Source organism: Borostomias antarcticus (genome assembly GCF_949987555.1).
Source record: "Borostomias antarcticus genome assembly, chromosome: 20".
Taxonomy (NCBI): Eukaryota; Metazoa; Chordata; class Actinopteri; order Stomiiformes; family Stomiidae; genus Borostomias; species Borostomias antarcticus.
The window spans coordinates 2,869,801-2,887,404 of record NC_140253.1 but is presented as its reverse complement, the minus strand read 5'-3'; the positions used below and the strand labels follow the sequence as shown (position 1 = coordinate 2,887,404).

The following is a 17,604-nucleotide window of genomic DNA, read 5'->3' as shown; positions in this document are numbered from 1 at the left end:
CCTTTGAGCGAGTTGACCTTAAATCATCTTGGAAGTCGCTATGGGATGTTGTAGCTGAGAAGACAGAATTGGTTTCAATACAGAACGTGTGCTCTTCAAGAAGATTTTTCTCCTCAAGACGTTTGTCTGCATAGTGTAAGATTTGGTTTAAGACAGCATGACATGTGTCTACTTGGCGACGGATCTCTGCATCAGGGGTTGTGTGACGACGCAGGTCTTCTTACACGCGCTTTACCTCTGTAGAGGAACTGCGTATCATGTCCATGAGGTCTTGTAAGATCTCACTGGTAAGAGGGCCATTAAGTGTTTTCTTAGCCCCTTTAGCAAGAGCCTTCCATTTGTTATAGAGCATTAAGAAGCACCACTGAAGCCCTTTGATTTTCTCGTCTTGAAGTTCTTGACCCTTTTCAGTGAGCGTCTTTTTTCTTTGACTTCTTCTTAGTTCATCTGCAGCAGCTTGGGTCTCTACCTCTACTACTGACGTATTTAGAAGGGTAGTGTCTAAAACTACATTATCTGGGGTTTGAGACTGCTGCTTTAACTCTAGAGTTTCACCACTACTGTCTAGCTCCTTGGCTCCACTCTCTAACTCAGCCATTTCTAGTATAGTTAGAACTTACTATTTCTTTTATGCTTAGTCGCTTGAAACTCAAATGTAGGCCTAATTAATTTAGTTTATTTACCTATCCTAATTATAACTAGCCTAATGACTTAAATTATCCTAAACACTTTCAACTCAAATAGCATATTTTCACTCACAATGAACCTTAAAACACTCAGTAATTACCGTATATAGATAATGCTTAACCTTCTGTGTTAGTCTCTTTGAATGTAATTTACACTTCAAACTTGCTTACTGTTTCTTATAACTATTGTAGGATTAACATCTTAACTTCAATGACATGCACGTATAACACCAAAACATTCACACGTTAGCTCTTATAGAGTCCCTTTTAAGCAATAGATGAGGCTAAACCAATCCTTTACATTTAACTTGTTTTAAATGTGTTACTTCTTAACGGCTTAACCACAGAATGCTCCTAAACTCTTCTTGTTGCTTGCTTAGGTTACTGGTGTATGCACAGTCCTTATCTCTCTGAAGCTAGAGTTCGATGAGACTCTGATCAACTTGCTTGTAGCTCTGTCGACGGCAGGCGACCTCTTTCATCTCTTCACCTCATGTCGATCAGCGTGAGTTCTCACTGTAGCTCCCCCAGGTCAAGTATCACACACGAGCACAAGGTGTTCTTTATATACGGGCATTTATTGCTTGTATGCCTTCAAGCCTTAGCCGTGAGAACTGAATGAAAGAAATAAAAGGATAAACTGAGTATCAAATAAAAGAATTCTCATAGAGAATAACAAAGAATCATTAATCATGACACAGCACAATAATTAAAGCTAACATTAAATCGCCTCGTGGCTGATACACATAATGCAACTAGCAAACTTGCTAACATTGGAATTGCTAGCTACTCATAGCACAACGTAGGCTAGCTGTTACATCTCTAGCATAACCCATCAAATTAGCGCACAAAACATGGCTAGACAAGTCTACAAATGCATACCTCATTGGCCGCGTTAACTCTAGGGGAGTAGAAATAAACTTCCAGGGCATTGAAACCTCGACAATCTTTGTACTTCTTGTTACTTTATCTTACAGCAACACATCTTCATTATACTGACAGAAATAAACGTGTCTCGCCATCGTTAATCTGAACAGTCTCGTGGCTGCTAAAGCGCAGCAGACTAATAATGACCTGTTGACCACATCACTACCTTACAAGTTCCACTAAGTAAATAGGTCCCTTTTATCCATGTTTTTACCCATATTTAACACAAAATATGTTTTACTATGCATTTTTATTCTTTATTTATTCTTGTATTTATGTCAAACTATGTATGTATTTATTATCCTACTTATACATTATACTAACTGATAGTAAAACTGAACTGGCTCTGATGGCAGCTACACTAAGAGTCAGGGATGTACTATTAGTCATGTGTGAGGCCCAAAGCCTGGCCAGTTATTATGGAGTCCCAACGGAGCTGTGATCCACTGCAGGTCTGCGTGTGTGTGTGTTGTGTGATGTGTGTGTGATGTGTGTGAGATGTGTGTGATGTGTGTGTGTGTGATGTGTGTGAGATGTGTGTGATGTGTGTGTGTGTGATGTGTGTGTGTATGTGTGTGTGATGTGCGGTATCCTGCATGACATAGCCTAGTTCCACACATTCCATTCAAGTTCAAGTTCTCAAGTTCAAGTTTGTTTATTGTCATTCAAGCAGCACATACCGTACAATGTCTTCCATGGGGCCTAGTAGGGGAATAAAATGTCATTTCTCACGGACCTTGGTGCCAACACAAAAATACAGCACAGGCCTGGTCGTCACAACTCAAGCATCACACCACACAAGGTTGGCCTACGACCTACACGGTGTGACTGTTTAAAGTGCGGGATGGAGGGAGGGAGGGAGGGAGGGAGGGATGGATGGATGGAGGAAGGGAGGGAGGGAGGGGAGGGAGGGATGGATGGATAGAGTCATGAAATGTCCATTGCAGGAGCAGAGTCCAGGTGGGTATGTGTGTGTGTTTATAATGTGGGGATGTTCCCGTGTGTGTGTGTGTGAGGGGAGTATGTGATGTGTGGAGGGGGGCAGTGTGTGTAGGAGGGGTGTGGAAGAAGCTCCTCCACGTTGTGTTTGCTCGCTCTGGCGATGATGTCACAAAGAAACATTTGATTTTCCGTGCGCAGATCCTCTTCAATCTCAGACACCAAGTTCTGTGAAGATGTTCCCGTTTTGTCCGTTCAGGATGAGAAACGCTTGACCTCTGGACCGTCGTTAAACAAGACTGGAGTCCCAAAGTGCAGCAAACTGAGGTAAATCAAACGCTCCTCATTTCTTTGACCCCTGACCCTGGGCTGACAATGATGTGACAAAACAGGTCGTCTACCCTTTCCTTTCAGCCTGACCTAGCGCCCCCTCATGGTGGATATGTGCAACCTCAATCTCAACTCATCAACAAAGTTAATCAAGTTTGATGCAAAATGGCGGTCGGTCGGGTGATGGTTATATAAATAAACAATCCATAATTCAAGGCCGTAATAGTCCTGAATCAATATTTATTCAGTGTGTCGTGGTTTGGCTAAGTAGCACATACAACAGATGTGATTCTTATAACATGATTCACATTACAGACGACACTCGAATCATTCTCATACATTTCCTGAAAACTTTTTGAGCAAAGTTTCAAATCAACATCACATCCTTCAAGAATCGTTTTAAAATGAAATCAGTCAATTCCACTTCAAAAAGGAATGCAACGATCGTGTTATATTAAAATAGAACAGCTACATTCACAGATCTCTATACGCTACACAGTCATGTACAACACTAAAATCCATAAATACTCGCGCTGTAAACTTTTGCATCAATTGCATCTATACTTTGAGATGTTCGTCTATTCTTAATGAGAATTCAGTCTCATAAATTTGTATTCAATCATTTTACACCTTTTTATACCTTGACCATCACGCCATGCAGCGAGAGGAGAACCACAGAATGTCCAGTAACAGTTCCATCTTGGTTCTTATCATTCCATTTGAGTCCCCGCCGGGCTTCCTAGCGTTCTACTGTACATCCGCCGTCTGTGCAGTAGGCGTCACGTGATTGTCTTCACGTTGAAATCAACTCTCCTTAACGATGATTGGAAGTAAATGAGAGCGCTTTGGCAGACGCCAGCTCAGAGGAGACCACAGGGCTCGGGGCCCTGTCCTAAATCATCCCTCACTGGGCCCTAGGCCTGGGGCTCGGTCCTAAATCATCCCTCACTGGGCCCTAGGCCTGGGGCTCGGTCCTAAATCATCCCTGAATGGGCCCTCGGGGAGACCGGAGGTCACTGGGATGGATGAAAGCTAAATGATGGTGGTGGGTTCTTAACCCAGCGGAGGAGGGCAGTCCAAGGTAATATAGTAGCGCTCTCCCTGCATGTGTCACATGACCTCAGATTCTCACCAGCGCTCCGAGGGGGGTAGGGGGTAGGGGGGTAGGGCTCAGCGGTAGGTTTGGGACAGAGCCCGCCTTCATGCAGGGCTTGAACCAGGAGGGGGGAGGAGATATGAAACGGGGCCCCCTAACGCCCCCCCCCCCACTCCAGGAGCTCAGCTGACGATAGTGGTTACTGTAGTTACTGTAGTTACTGTAGTTAGAGAGTTCCAAGAAGAGAGAGGAATAAACACGCAGTACAGCGTCACAAGAGAGACGGAGATCCCGGGAAGGAGGTCTCCTCCCCTCCCCACCCCACCCCTCTCCTCTCCTCTCCTCCCCTCCCCTCCCCTCCCATCTCCTCTCCTCTCCTCTCCTCTCCTCTCCTCTCCTCTCCTCTCCTCTCCTCTCCTCTCCTCTCCTCTCCTCTCCTCTCCTCTCCTCTCCTCTCCTCTCCTCTCTGTCAGTCCATGAGGAGGCGGTGGGGCAGGGTGTTGGCCTTCTCCGTGGCCTTCACTGAGCCCCGGAGCAACCGCTGGGGCGCCTCTCCTGGAGGGAGGGAGAGAGGGAGAGAGGGAGGGAGAGAGAGAGGGAGAGAGAGGGGGGGGGGAGAGAGGGAGGGAGGAAAGAAAGAAAGCAGAAACATGAAGTTAATGATTCCACCGTCAATTTCACAGTGCTGATAATTCATTTTAAATGGACATCAGTCTAGAGTACAATGGTGTGTGTGTGTGTGTGTGTGTGTGTGTGTGTGTGTGTGTGTGACCCAGCACAGCGGGTTGTGTATGTGCTCAACCTCACGGCGAACCCTCAACCTCCAAATGTGTGAAAACAATTCTGGAGCCTATTCATATCGCCAAGACACACACACACACACACACACACACACACACAGACAAACACACGCCAGCGAGAGAAAGCGCACACAAGGGCCATACTGAGGCCAGCCAAATCCTCCTTAAAAGATCATTCAAACATCTGTGGGAAATATTTATATTGTCAGAGAGAAAAGAGGGGTTGAGAGAGAGAGAGAGAGAGAGAGAGAGAACCCACCCTACCATACAGGACACACACGGGTCAGTCAGGCCAAAACTAACCTGAGCGTGGGCGGAGAACCTCTCCCCACGTCCTCATCCCTCCCTCCCTCCCTCCCTCCCTCCCTCCCTCCCTCCCTCCCTCCCTCCCTCTTTGAACACAGGACAGTCCAGCTGCAGCCCCCCCCCCCACCACCTCTCTCTCTCTCTCTCTCTCTCTCTCTCTCCTCCATCCGGCTCTCTCTCTCTCTTCCTGACCAGAATAACGACTGCTGACCGTAACCCCGGCCCACTCCTCTCCCCTCTCCCTGGGGGCGGCAGGCTTGGCTGACCCCCCCAGCGCACCCGCCCACCTCCCACACACACACACACACGCACACACACACACACACACACACACACACACACACACACACACACACACACACACACACACACACACACATCCCTTGCCCCCTCCTCTCTCTGTCACTATTGGGGATGCAGACAGGAGGACATTAGAGAGTCCCTTCCCACTGGGACGAGAGCACACACACACACACACACGCACACACACGCACACACACGCACACACACACGCACACACACACACACAGACAGGCGGGGTCACAGCTGAGAAGCAACATTGATTACAGATGACCCCGCTGCTGTGGTCAACTCTATTGACATGCAGACAGATGCACAAACAGGCCTACACACACACACACACACACACACACACCGAAACACACTCGCGCACACACGCACACACACATATTATAATTGTGATTGTGATTATGACTGTGCCCTATGACTGCTGCACTTCATTTAAAAATGTTGCATTTTACTTGATTTCTTCATTTTTATAATTTGATGTTTTATCTCATATTAATTGGGTTTTTATCTTCCATCTTATTTTCCCTGTAATTCAATCAATCAATCAATCAATCAAAGCTTTATTTATATAGCGCATTTCATACCCAGAGGCAACACAATGCGCTTTACAGAGAACAAGGGAGGTGGGCAGACATCCCACCCCTACATATTCCAGAGGGAAGCAAAAAAACAGTAATCACCCGAGGGCCAGATAAGTGAGCTGTAAAAATTCTTCCCTGACCCCTCTCAACGAGGCGATCGAGCAAGCTCCTGGAGTATGTTTGTCTACCGGCTAAGAACATTTATAGAGCAATAAATAACATTAAATTACATTTTCAGAGTAAGAGAGGCTAATAACATCATAGGAGAGACATGGCAAAACATTGGTGTATGTCTGTGTGTGCATAAATGTGCCTGGGCCCAGATAGAGGCAGGGGTTTGGGTAGGGTGGGGGGTAGGAAAAGGATACGGACCCGGGTTAGGGTGAGGGGAAGGGGATCTGAGCCCAGGACTGGTGTATGTCAGTGTGTGTGTGAGTGTGCCTGGGTCCAGGTAGAGGCAGGGGTCAGGGGTAGGGTTGGGGTAGGAAGAGGATACGGACCCGGGGTAGGGTGAGGGGAAGGGGGTACTGGACCCAGGCCTAAGATTATTATAATTACAGTATGTACATTTTGTCTGTTTTCATGTGAAGCACTCTGCATGTAATTTCCTTGTTGTAATTAAAGCACTTTGAACTGTATTTTATGTATGAAAGGTGCTATACAGATAAAGTTGATGATGATGATGATGAGGATGATTGATCATCAGCAGACAGCAGACGGAGCCCCAGACTCTGGCCTGGCCCTGACTAACCTCCCAGAGTCATTTTGGGAGCGGCCATTTCACAGCTTTACATCATCCCCACGCCACTGCCTCCAAGGCCAGCAGTAGCTGACTATCTCTACTGACTGCTGCCTTCAAGGCAGAGAGAGAGACAGAGAGAGACAGAGAGAGAGACAGACAGAATGTGGTAGCGGGAGAGAGGGAGAAAGAGGGAGAGAAAGAGGGAGAGAGGATGATATAACGAGAAGTGATGGAGAAAAGAAGCTGGCAGAAATCTGGGGATAAAAGTGTTATTTTAAGAGAGTCAGACAGAGTGAGAGAGAGAGAGAGAGAGAGAGGGAGAGACAGAGAGGGGGAGAGAGAGAGACAGAGAGAGGGGGGGAGAGAGAGAGAGAGAAAGAGAGAGACAGAGAGAGGGAGGGGGGGGGGGAGAGAGAGAGAGAGTTCACCAGACACCTCTCTGGGCAGCTCCAGTGAACTCTGTCCGTCTGTCTCTCCTTTACGAGGGTCAGTAGAGATTACTGGGGGCCAAGAGGCCTCCTTTGGACTCCCGGCTGAGTTTGCATAATGCTCTATACTTGATATAATGCTCTATACTTGATTTAATGCTCTATACTTGCTTGTACTGTGCTGACATATCCATGAGCCTGTTTAGTGATAGAGCTACACAGCATGAGCCAAAAATCAGTGTTTGAGCAACTTGGTTGTGTTTGCATGTTCCTCAGAGGCAGCGTAATCACATCTGCCCGTGAGGGAGGAAGAGGGGGAGGAAACTGGAGGGAAAGTCTGTCAGCGAGGACGTCTGGAGGGAAGGACTGATACTGGAGGACTGGGGATTTACAGAGCAATGTACAATTCTGCCATGTGGAGACATGGTGTGTGTGTGTGTGTGTGTGTGTGCGTGCGTGTGTGTGTGTGTGTGTGTGCGTGTGGGAGAGAGAGAAGGAGAGAGGAAGGGAGAGAGAGAGAGAGAGAGGGAGAGAGAGAGAGAGGGAGAGAGAGAGAGGAGAGAGAGAGGAGAGAGAGAGGAGGAGAGAGAGAGAGAGAGAGAGGAGGGAGAGAGAGAGAGTGCCAGAAACATTCCTCAAAGTAAGAACATTAAGTGTGAAACTAGAAATTGTGACTCCTCGCGCGGCTTGTATTAAGTGTTGGGCCGTGGGGAAAATCTAAATGTCACAGTTTCCTCAAATGAATTCAAAAAGTGATTAATCATATGCACACAGCTGATGTCTTGACTTAAAATGTGTGGGTCCAACTGAAATTGTCGGGCTACTTAGGACTCTGACTTCAGACAGCCAGAGTGAGGGTTAATCTGATACATGACTAGCACCTCTTGCAAAGCAGCTTTCCCACAATGCCAGAGTCAGTGCAGTACAATATCTAGACGACCTAATAGAACAAGGGTTGCTAATGCTACCTACACAGAACAGCAAGGGGAGCTAGCTAGGGATGGGGAACATTCTAGAACACACCAACTGACAAGTGGTTCTAGAACCAGCCAACTGGTCTCTCTACGTTCTACCAGGCCCCCGGGTCATGTGACTTGTACGCTACCCAGGAGAGGAGGAGGGGAGGGGGCACCGATAAGACATCACAGAGCTAGTTCACTACCATCCTGTACTTACCACCACAATCATTCTGAAACCCAGCCCCAGACCTGACATGACAGCAGCACGGGGAGCAAAGCGCAATCATCAACAACAACAACGACAACAACAACAACAATTGAGGTAGTCATTACTGCGTCAGTAAAGCAGTGTTGAGGCTCAGTATGCTCAGTCAGTCTATGATTAAAAGGTCATAAGACATGGTCCTGTACCTGACTGGGCCTTGTGGGTTGTGTGTGTTTGTGTTGTGGGTAACTAGTTCAAATTGAACTGAAACATTATGTTCTTTGGCTGAAATATATCTATTGCCCCCCCCTCCCAAAAAAACTGTTTTGTGTGAAGTTTGAGATGCTTTTCTTTCCACAAACACAGGGGAACGTTAAGCCCTCCAATCAGCCAGGGTCCCTCAACACGGCACTAAGTGGAACGAAGTGTAGCAATCTTTGGTGGAAGGATATCACAGAGAGCCGATACGGGTGTACTTAGGCATGGGTCTAATCACGGAAGCAGAGCCCTCCACTCGAGAGACGATGCCGACAGCGAGGCAATCACAGACTGATTATCCACGGACAGAGAGGGAGAGAGAGAGGGAGAGAGAGAGAGGGAGAGAGAGGGAGGGAGAGAGATGGAGGGAGAGAGGAGATGTGTCTGTCTAGTGAGGCATGATAGGAAAGTTAATACTGAGTGCTGATTGGCTTTGGGGGCTGCAATTTCTCACGACGTCTCTTGCGACGTGACAATCAGGCTTCAAGGAGATTGTGAGACTCTAACCTGCCCTGATAAGGAGATTGTGAGACTCTAACCTGCCCTGATAAGGAGATTGTGAGACTCTAACCTGCCCTGATAAGGAGATTGTGAGACTCTAACCTGCCCTGATAAGGAGATTGTGAGACTCTAACCTGCCCTGATAAGGAGTCTTTGGCAGGTTTTTAGACATTCGCTTTTTTTAATTTTATTTATAAGCTGAGGAAAAAGACAAAAATAAAATGCAGGAAAGTGTGGCGCAAACTTTTCCAGTCCTCCAAAAACAAAACCGTCATCAGTAAAATTAGCCCCTACTACCACCCAATCTCTCTGACCCATCTCAGTTCCTCAAAAAAAGTTGTTTAATTCCCTTTCCCTCTTTCTTTACCCCCCCCTTACTCCTGCTCCTCTCCCAACGGAAGGAGGATGGGGTAGTATACGAGCTGTGTAGGTTGGAAGAAAGTGTAGTATAGCATAGCAGAGAATAATGTAGTGTAGCATAGCATTGCGTAGCATAATGTCGTATAGCATAGCATAATGTCGTATAGCATAGCATAATGTAGTTTAGCATAGCATAATGTCGTATAGCATAGCATAATGTAGTATAGCATAACAGTATAATGTAGTCATTCTGTTTTTAATATCTGTATTGGCTAATGCAATGTAATGTATGAATCCTATGTTGTTGTTTTTTACAGGTTGCCTTTTAAACATCTGGCGAGGGACAGCAGGCGGAAATTAGCCATTGGGGCTAAATCTGGCTCATTTATAGTTTTACTATTGATTAATATGCCGTGTCCCTGTTTAAATAAATAAACTTCAAACTTCATAATGTAATATAGCATAGCTTAGCATAATGTAGTGTAGCATAGCTTAGCATAGTGAAGCATAGCACATTGTTGTGTAGTGTAGTGTAGTTCACATACCGTGTAGGTTTGACAGGGCGTACTCCAGCCCCTTCATGGCCTTCGCCTGGTTGCTCTTGAAGCGAGCGAGGCCAAACTCCTGGGGTACAAACGGCACAGATGGTCAGCGCCCCTGCAGGACCTCAGCGCACCCGTGCGAGCCCCCTGGTTTAGTGAGTACACACCTGTATGGGTCTGGAGAAGCCGTAGATCCCAGAGGAGATCCAGGCCTCTCGTCTGAGCTGGGTGGAGGACGGACGATCCCCAGACTCCCGGTACACACACCTCTCCTCCACCTGCTGGGGAACAGAGGGAGGGAGGGAGGGAGGGAGGGTCAGTCTGGGTGTGCGTCCCTCATAGTTTAAACACAGCTACGACTACTACTACCAATACTGCTGCTAGCGATAACAACGCCACGGCGTCGTGCGGCAACTCGGTGCCGGACGTGTGCCGCCATCGTCAAATCAATCAAAGCTTCAATCAATCAATTGTCGTTTGGGCGTCGTCGCGGGGGCGGGGCCAAAACGGCTTTAAAAAACTGCGCCCGACTATCCGGTGTTGGTGTGAAGCATCCAGTATGTACGATGACACTGGGTGACGCGGCGCAAAAATTGTCATGTCAAGGCTTTATATAACTGTAATATATAACTAATAAGATTGTAAGAAACGGCTGTTGACTCAGCTCATCCACATGAGGGGAATGTCTCTTGTTTTGTCTCTCAAACATGAGAATGGAGAACAGAGTAAACAAAGAAAGCGGGATGCTAACCCTAACCCACTAAACGCCGACGCCAACTGACTAAATGCAGGGTTCTACAGAGTTGACCTTTTTCTCGTCCTATGTGATCTGAAACCCTGAGAGAACACAATCCGCTCAGTGTCTCTAAACGGAGCTTGACCCTCTCGCCCGCAACTGTAAACCCACTTTCCCAGGCTGCAGAAAATCACCAGCCATCTTCTCGGCCAGACGTCCCGAATTATACAGAGTGGAAAACGTTGTGGTTCCAGAATCACGCAATTCTCCGGAAAACACAGCATTCATTGTGACACGCGCTTGGATACTGTTGCTCCAGACGACAAACAAGGACAGCCTGTAAACAAACAGGGTCAGCATATAGAGGTGAGAGAGAGAGAGAGAGAGAGAGAGAGGCAGCAGAAACATTGTGTAAGAGTTTGTTATGGACTCATACTGATCTAAATATACAGCTGAACTGAGATCGTTGTTTTGCTGATGAGTCTAGATTTAGGTTTCAGTCAGCGGTTTAAATGGCGTAACTTCATGGTGGCTCTATGTTCACACTGAGGAAATGAGATGGGGATCAGCTCCCCCAAAATAACAAGTGGAAGTGATACTAGCCACAATAGACGTGTGTGTGTGTGTGTGTGTGTGTGTGTGCGTGTAGTGTGTGTGTGTGTGTGTGTGTATGTATGCATGTAGTGTGTGTGTGTGTGTGTTTGTAGTGTGTGTAGTGTGTGTATGTATGTATGCGTGTAGTGTGTGTGTGTGTGTATGTGTGTGTGTGTGTGTATGTGTGTATGTATGCGTGTAGTGTGTGTGTGTGTGTGTGTGTGTGTATGTGTGTGTGTGTGTGTGTGTGTGTGTGTGTGTGTGTGTGTGTGTGTGTGTGTGTGTGAAGTGTGTGTAGTGTGTATAGTGTGGTGTATGTATGCGTGAAGTGTGTGTGTGTGTGTGTGTAGTGTGTATAGTGTGGTGTATGTATGCGTGTAGTGTGTGTGTGTGTGTGCGTGTCCCTCCCTCTCTCTCACCATGAGCGTGGTGTGGTTCAGGTTCCAGGTGTAGGTGTGTGTGTGTGTGTGTGTGTGTGTGTGTGTGTGCGTGTCCCTCCCTCTCCCTCACCATGAGCGTGGTGTGGTTGAGGTTCCAGGTGTATGTGTGTGTGTGTGTGTGTGTGTGTGTGTGTGTGTGTGTGTGTGTGTGTGTGTGCGTGCGTGTCCCTCCCTCTCTCTCACCATGAGCGTGGTGTGGTTCAGGTTCCAGGTGTAGGTGGTCAGGCTCTTGTCCAGCGGGTCCAGGACCGAGTCCTCCAGGATGTAGACGCAGCGTGACAGGTTAGCGGGGAAGAAGCGCTCGGCCCAGCGGGGCAGACGGTTGGTCTTGGTGAGGAGGCGTCTGGAGACGAGCCGGTGGTCGGCCGTCACCTCCCGGTAAACCACGTCCTCCGTGAGAACATGGGTGCTGATTGGTGGAGAAAGGAGGGGGGAGGGGGTTAGGTGAGCACTGATTGGTTGAAAAGCACAACGACAGTTCGTACTACTTACCGACACAGGAGAATAGAATGGAAAGTTTATTTTCGCTATTTGAACCTCGCCATGACAGAGAGGCTTTGGCGCAGTACTTCAGGGAGTGTAAAGTGTCTGGTTTCACTTCTCCGCTTCTAGTCTCGTCTTTTTCCCGTGGCGCCGGCCAGCGGGCGTAGGCATACCAGCGCCAAATTAACTTAACTAACATTAACGAGTGCAGCTGGCTCGCTTATTAAGGTCTAGATTTTAGTCTTCTGCACAACGCGTGCACGCTTGACATTCGTACCCCAGAAACATCGCCTCCTCAAGAGCCATGAGGCTGAATGACCAGACCATTGGGCTGAGGGCCACTTCAACCGTGTTTGTGCTTGTTAAAGACACTTAACTGTTTGTGAATACAATATAAGGGAGGGTGATAAGTGGTCAAGATTGTTAATAAGCTCATTATGAGGTTTGATTACAGTGATAATGATGATGATGATGGGTATGATGATGATGATGATGATAATGTATATACTGATGATGTTGATGAATTGATATAACAATGATGAGGTTGAAGATGATGACCATGATGACACAAAAGCAGATCACATTACATTACAGTCATTTAGCAAACGCTTTTATCCAAAGCGACTCACAATAATTGTATTTAACGTCGGAAACGTCAGTGTACTGTACTAACCGGCAGAGCACACAAGTGCATCTAAACAAGTGACTAAGAGCATCATCTAGTGCTAAAGCCAAAGTGCAAGAGTAGCAACATTAGTAATTAAACAATAGGTGCTTAATAGTGAGGATCCTAGTATTAGATGATGGTGATGATGGTGACATAGCAGCTGGATACAACGCTGAGTCTACAACATACAATGTTGTTGTTGTTTTGTTTGTTTTCTACCTGAATGGGTTGGGGTAGCGCAGCCAGAAGGCGGACACCACGTGGTCCCAGGTGCTGCGGATGTCGATGTCGTTAGCGAAGTACTTGGCCATCCTCCCTCCCTCCCTCCCTCCCTGGACTGAAGACTGAGGTCACCGCTGCCCTCTGTGAGACTGGACTGTACCTAGAGCGCCCTCAGCCGCAGACTCCATCCAAAAAGAAGACACACACTCAGACCTGTGGAGAGAGAGAGAGAGAGAGAGAGAGAGAGAGAGAGAGAGAGAGGGGGAGATAGAGAGAGAGAGAGAGAGAGAGAGAGAGAGAGAGAGAGAGAGAGGGTGAGTAGGAACAGTAGATTTACGTCACCATGTGTAACTTATACTAGGAGCAAGTGGTATCAGTTACCCTCACAACTGTGTTCAAAGGGACACGACTGGAAAAAAGGCAGTCGGCACTTTAGATTCTAAAATGAACTTAATGGTGTCCTTAAATAGTGTGATAGATACATCCAGTTACGGTTATTACGGTATAATTACGGTACTGTACAACCTGCTGTACAAGGAAGGAGGAAGGACAGGCCTGGTTTCTTGGAGGTGTGTCAGTCAGTGACGTCTAGCTATACCATAGCTAACTTATCCAATGTCTCTAACTAACTATAAACCCGGATAGTATTCGGAATAAATGAGACTATCTAACATTAGCTGTTAATATCGCTCATATTTAATATTAAATAATATTGTTGAGCTCTAGTCTAATCGCATGCCGGGCTGTGCTGTCTGTCACCTTGACTCTGTTTCTACAAGGAACTAAATGTTCCTTATTAATTGAAGCTATAAACAGCTGTTACAGTATCCAGCATTCATTTACATCTAACACCAGTACAGTAAGCGATCTAGCTAGATTAGATAAACTAGCATTGTTAGCACCCTCTGCTAGCACTTAGCTAAGCTAACTTAGGCTCATGATTTCCAACATGGTTTTATGTTCTAACCAACTTTGAAGCGTATAATATCTGTCGCAGTTAATCAATATTAACGTGCCTACCTGCTATCTCATCAAACCAGAATAAAAATCAGATCCTGTAACTGCTTTCTCCACGTGAGTCCCGTGTTATATTAGATGAGTCTCCTTGACGGAACATGTCCAAATACAGTATCCAATAATGCATCGCTTTGGTCATGAATATTCATTAGAAAGACGCCACTCTCTTCTGCTATTGGTTGGTTTCATCGAACCCAAGCCAGTATGTAAATGTGCGTTCGTATTATTCAAAGCCGTTACTAAAGAAATGGGAGGAGCAACAGGAGCTTTACGCGTTTCCAGTTATTCGGAAGTTGTGTCATAGCGCCATCTTGTGGACAAAGCTTGACATAGGCACGACGCACATTTCTGTAGGCCTACATGCAGCGAATGTATCAAATAGTAGTCCATGCAATTCAATTTCGTTACATTTTCTTTTTAATTCTGTACAATGAGAATATCATAAATATCATAAATAAAATGAAAGTTACCAAATGACAAACATACAAAATAGTGCAATATTCACAATGGATGTTCTAATGCCCAATGTGAAATTCAAAAGCACATTCCTCTCTATGAAATCAAATGTATTTGTATTGGAGAACACACAAAATATGAATTAATTCATGAAATCATACAATGTACACCATAACACAATAATTCACCAGATATAACAACTTTATCAATCATTCTTCACTACTGCCCACGTCTATGTAGCCTAAATGAACAGTACAGTTCAGTAACAGAGTTTGCCCACCCCCCCGGAGTCAGACCACCGTCTCTGTGTCCCAGATGAAGTCTCTCGGGTTGAGGTAGCAGTAGTATGAAGGAGAAACGCCTCTTCCATAGTACACCACAAAACTGTCTCTCTGAGGCCCAGACCCTGCCTGGGTGCTGCTGTAACCTCCATTCCAGTCCCAGGTAAAGGCCTTTCTGTCACAGACACTGTAGTCGGAGACGCCACCGTCCCTCACGGACGCCAAGGCGGCAGGCGGGTAGCGAGCCTGCAGATACCTCAGCGCCTCATCCTGGTCTCGGCCGAGCAGCCTTTCTCCCTCTCCAGAGGCAGAGTCCAGGCCAGCCCCGACCCCAGCCCCCCTCCAACTCCGACTCTCTCCACCCCCGTCGCCCCTCTCTTCCGAGTCCCCTTGGAGCTCCCCACCGGCAGCCATTTTGGCTCTGGATTTCCCGCCACTCTTGGGACAGCAGCAGCAGCGGCGGCGGTGGCGGGGGAGCGAGGGAAAGCGCCTGCAGCCGTCCGTTCTGCTGGCCAGGAAGATGGCCGCCAGGCCGGGCAGGCAGATGACGGGGCCGAGGGCCAGGAGGGGCACGGGGCCCAGCCTCTCTCCCTTCAGCCCCGACAGGGTGAACAGGAAGCCGAAGAACAGGAAGGGGCTGCAGACGGCCACCACCATCCCCGTACGAGGGGTCACACCGTCCCGCATGGTGGAGAGACCTCCGGTTCTCTCTCTCTCTCTCTCTCTCTTTCTATCTCCCCCTCTCTCTCTCTCCCTCTTTCTCTTTCTCTCCCTCTATCTCCCCCTCTCTCTCTCCCTCTCTCTCTTTCTCTCCCTCTATCCCCCCTCTCTCCCTCTCTCTTTCTCTCCCTCTATCTCCCCCTCTCTCTCTCTCTCCCTCTCTCTCTTTCTCTCCCTCTATCTCCCCCTCTCTCTCTCTCCCACTCTCTCCCTCTCTCTCTCTCTCTCTCTCTCTCTCTCCTTCACTGCACTGCTGGAGGGAGTGAAAGAAGTACCCCTGGCGCTACAGAGCAGTGGACCTCCCAGAGTGCATCAGTAGTTCATCTCCTGGACTGAGGCGGGAGCCCCAGAGCGCTGGTGCTTTTATAGATGCTGACCACACTGGCACCAGCCCACCCTGGTAAACAGACAGACCGTCGGCAACCTGAGTAGGTGGTCCCCAGCCCCGCCGCCCATCGCCCCGCCCTCCCCAGGCAGGCAGACGCCCAGGCCAGGCGGCAGAGTGACCGTCCAGCTGACGAGGCCTGCAAAAAAAACAGCCAGCCAAACAGCATCCCGTCGCTCCGTCATTTGTCAGTTCCCCTCTGCAATTTCTTTCACTGAAAGACACGCTGCTCTAGGTTGCCACAGACTGACAAGTGTGCTTTGCAGCTCATTTTCTAACTTTCACGCTCACCAAACTTAAAAGAAAGCAGACAAAAAATATATAAGCAGCCCGGCGCATCTCCGGTCTACTCAACCAAAACACATTCGCTCCAACGTCCAAACACATGCACCTGTGGCTTGAAGGGCGTCTGTTCTAGTTGAAGGTCTATACCTAGAGAGAGATGTTAAGTACCAGCTGATGATAATGCGCAGCCAGGAGAGGATGCCTAATATTTAGCCCGGGTCCTTCCTCGGCAAATGAGATGTGGCTTTTCCCAGAGGAGGAATCCAGACCCTCTAGGACCCATATATCCAGACCCTCTAGGACCCATATATCCAGACCCTCTAGGACCCATATATCCAGACCCTCTAGGACCCATATATCCAGACCTCCTAGGACCCATATATCCAGACCCTCTAGGACCCATATATCCAGACCCTCTAGGACCCATATATCCAGACCCTCTAGGACCCATATATCCAGACCCTCTAGGACCCATATATCCAGACCCTCTAGGACCCATATATCCAGACCCTCTAGGACCCATATATCCAGACCCTCCTAGGACCCATACATCCAGACCGCTCCGACCTCAGAGACACGTTCCCAGTCCAAACCCCCTCAGACCCATATAGACACGAGCTGGACTGGGAGCATCTCTCTGGTGTCATTTCAAGGGATGAGACGGTGGGCCTAATTCAAGCCCTCCATGTGCAGGAAGTGTCAGTTTGGTCCTGGAGAAGGTGTTTTGGGACCTGGGGGGATCACTTACAACATCGACCCCTGGATGGATTCAAGATCCAAACGACATTTGTAAAGTTGGGGATGCAAATTTAAGAAGATAGCTACTACATGTCTCTCTCTCTCTCTCTCTCTCTCTCTCTCTCTCTCTCTCTCTCTCACTCTCTTTTTTCTCTACACACACACACACGGTGATCACCACAAAATGGTGATTGCATGGTACTTGATTTATGGTTCCAACACCAGCCCTGGGCTGTAAATCAGAACTGTGCTGTGTCAGTCTGTGCTGCAGCCCACAGGGTGTCAGTATCATGTTTTCAGGCTTGTAACTTGCCTTTCATCATTATTTTCATATCAGATCAAGATTATGATCGTGAGCTATACATGAAAGCGACTAAAACCAGAGGTCAACTACAGAAAGTCTCCCAAAAGTGTGTGTGTGTGTGTGTGTGTGTGTGTGCGTGTGTGTGTGTGTGTGTGTGTGTGTAAGAGAGAGAGAAAGAGTATATGTGTAAAACATGTGCATGTTCCCCGTCTGTGTGTGTGCAGTAGATTGTGTGTGTGTGTGTGTACTCCAGGCATGGTGTTGCGTCCACTATGTTGCTAATGTTTGGTATCTTAGGCACTCACCA

General features: G+C 47.6%; 2 protein-coding genes across 3 annotated transcripts; both read right to left on the bottom strand.

The window, feature by feature from the left end:
• Positions 1-4,399: 4,399 nt before the first annotated feature.
• Positions 4,400-14,195, bottom strand: LOC311322513 (PRELI domain-containing protein 1, mitochondrial-like). Of its 2 annotated transcripts, none has more exons than XM_084454592.1 (6): positions 14,132-14,195; positions 13,109-13,324; positions 11,923-12,148; positions 10,137-10,250; positions 9,973-10,051; positions 4,400-4,533 (listed from the first exon to the last, which is right to left on the bottom strand). In XM_084454592.1, exons 2-6 carry the CDS (start codon positions 13,198-13,200, stop codon positions 4,448-4,450), a joined length of 597 nt encoding a protein of 198 aa, XP_084310718.1. In that variant the 5' UTR covers positions 13,201-13,324; positions 14,132-14,195; the 3' UTR covers positions 4,400-4,447. The 2 variants fall into 2 exon arrangements, with proteins under 2 accessions (XP_084310718.1, XP_084310719.1); XM_084454593.1 differs by having other exon boundaries at positions 10,137-10,247.
• A 679-nt stretch (positions 14,196-14,874) lies between these two features.
• Positions 14,875-15,552, bottom strand: LOC311322384 (transmembrane protein 215-like; the record flags this gene model as incomplete). The annotated part of the gene is made up of 1 exon (XM_084454450.1): positions 14,875-15,552. The coding sequence occupies one exon, from the start codon at positions 15,550-15,552 to the stop codon at positions 14,875-14,877; it is 678 nt and encodes a 225-aa protein (XP_084310576.1).
• Positions 15,553-17,604: the final 2,052 nt, after the last annotated feature.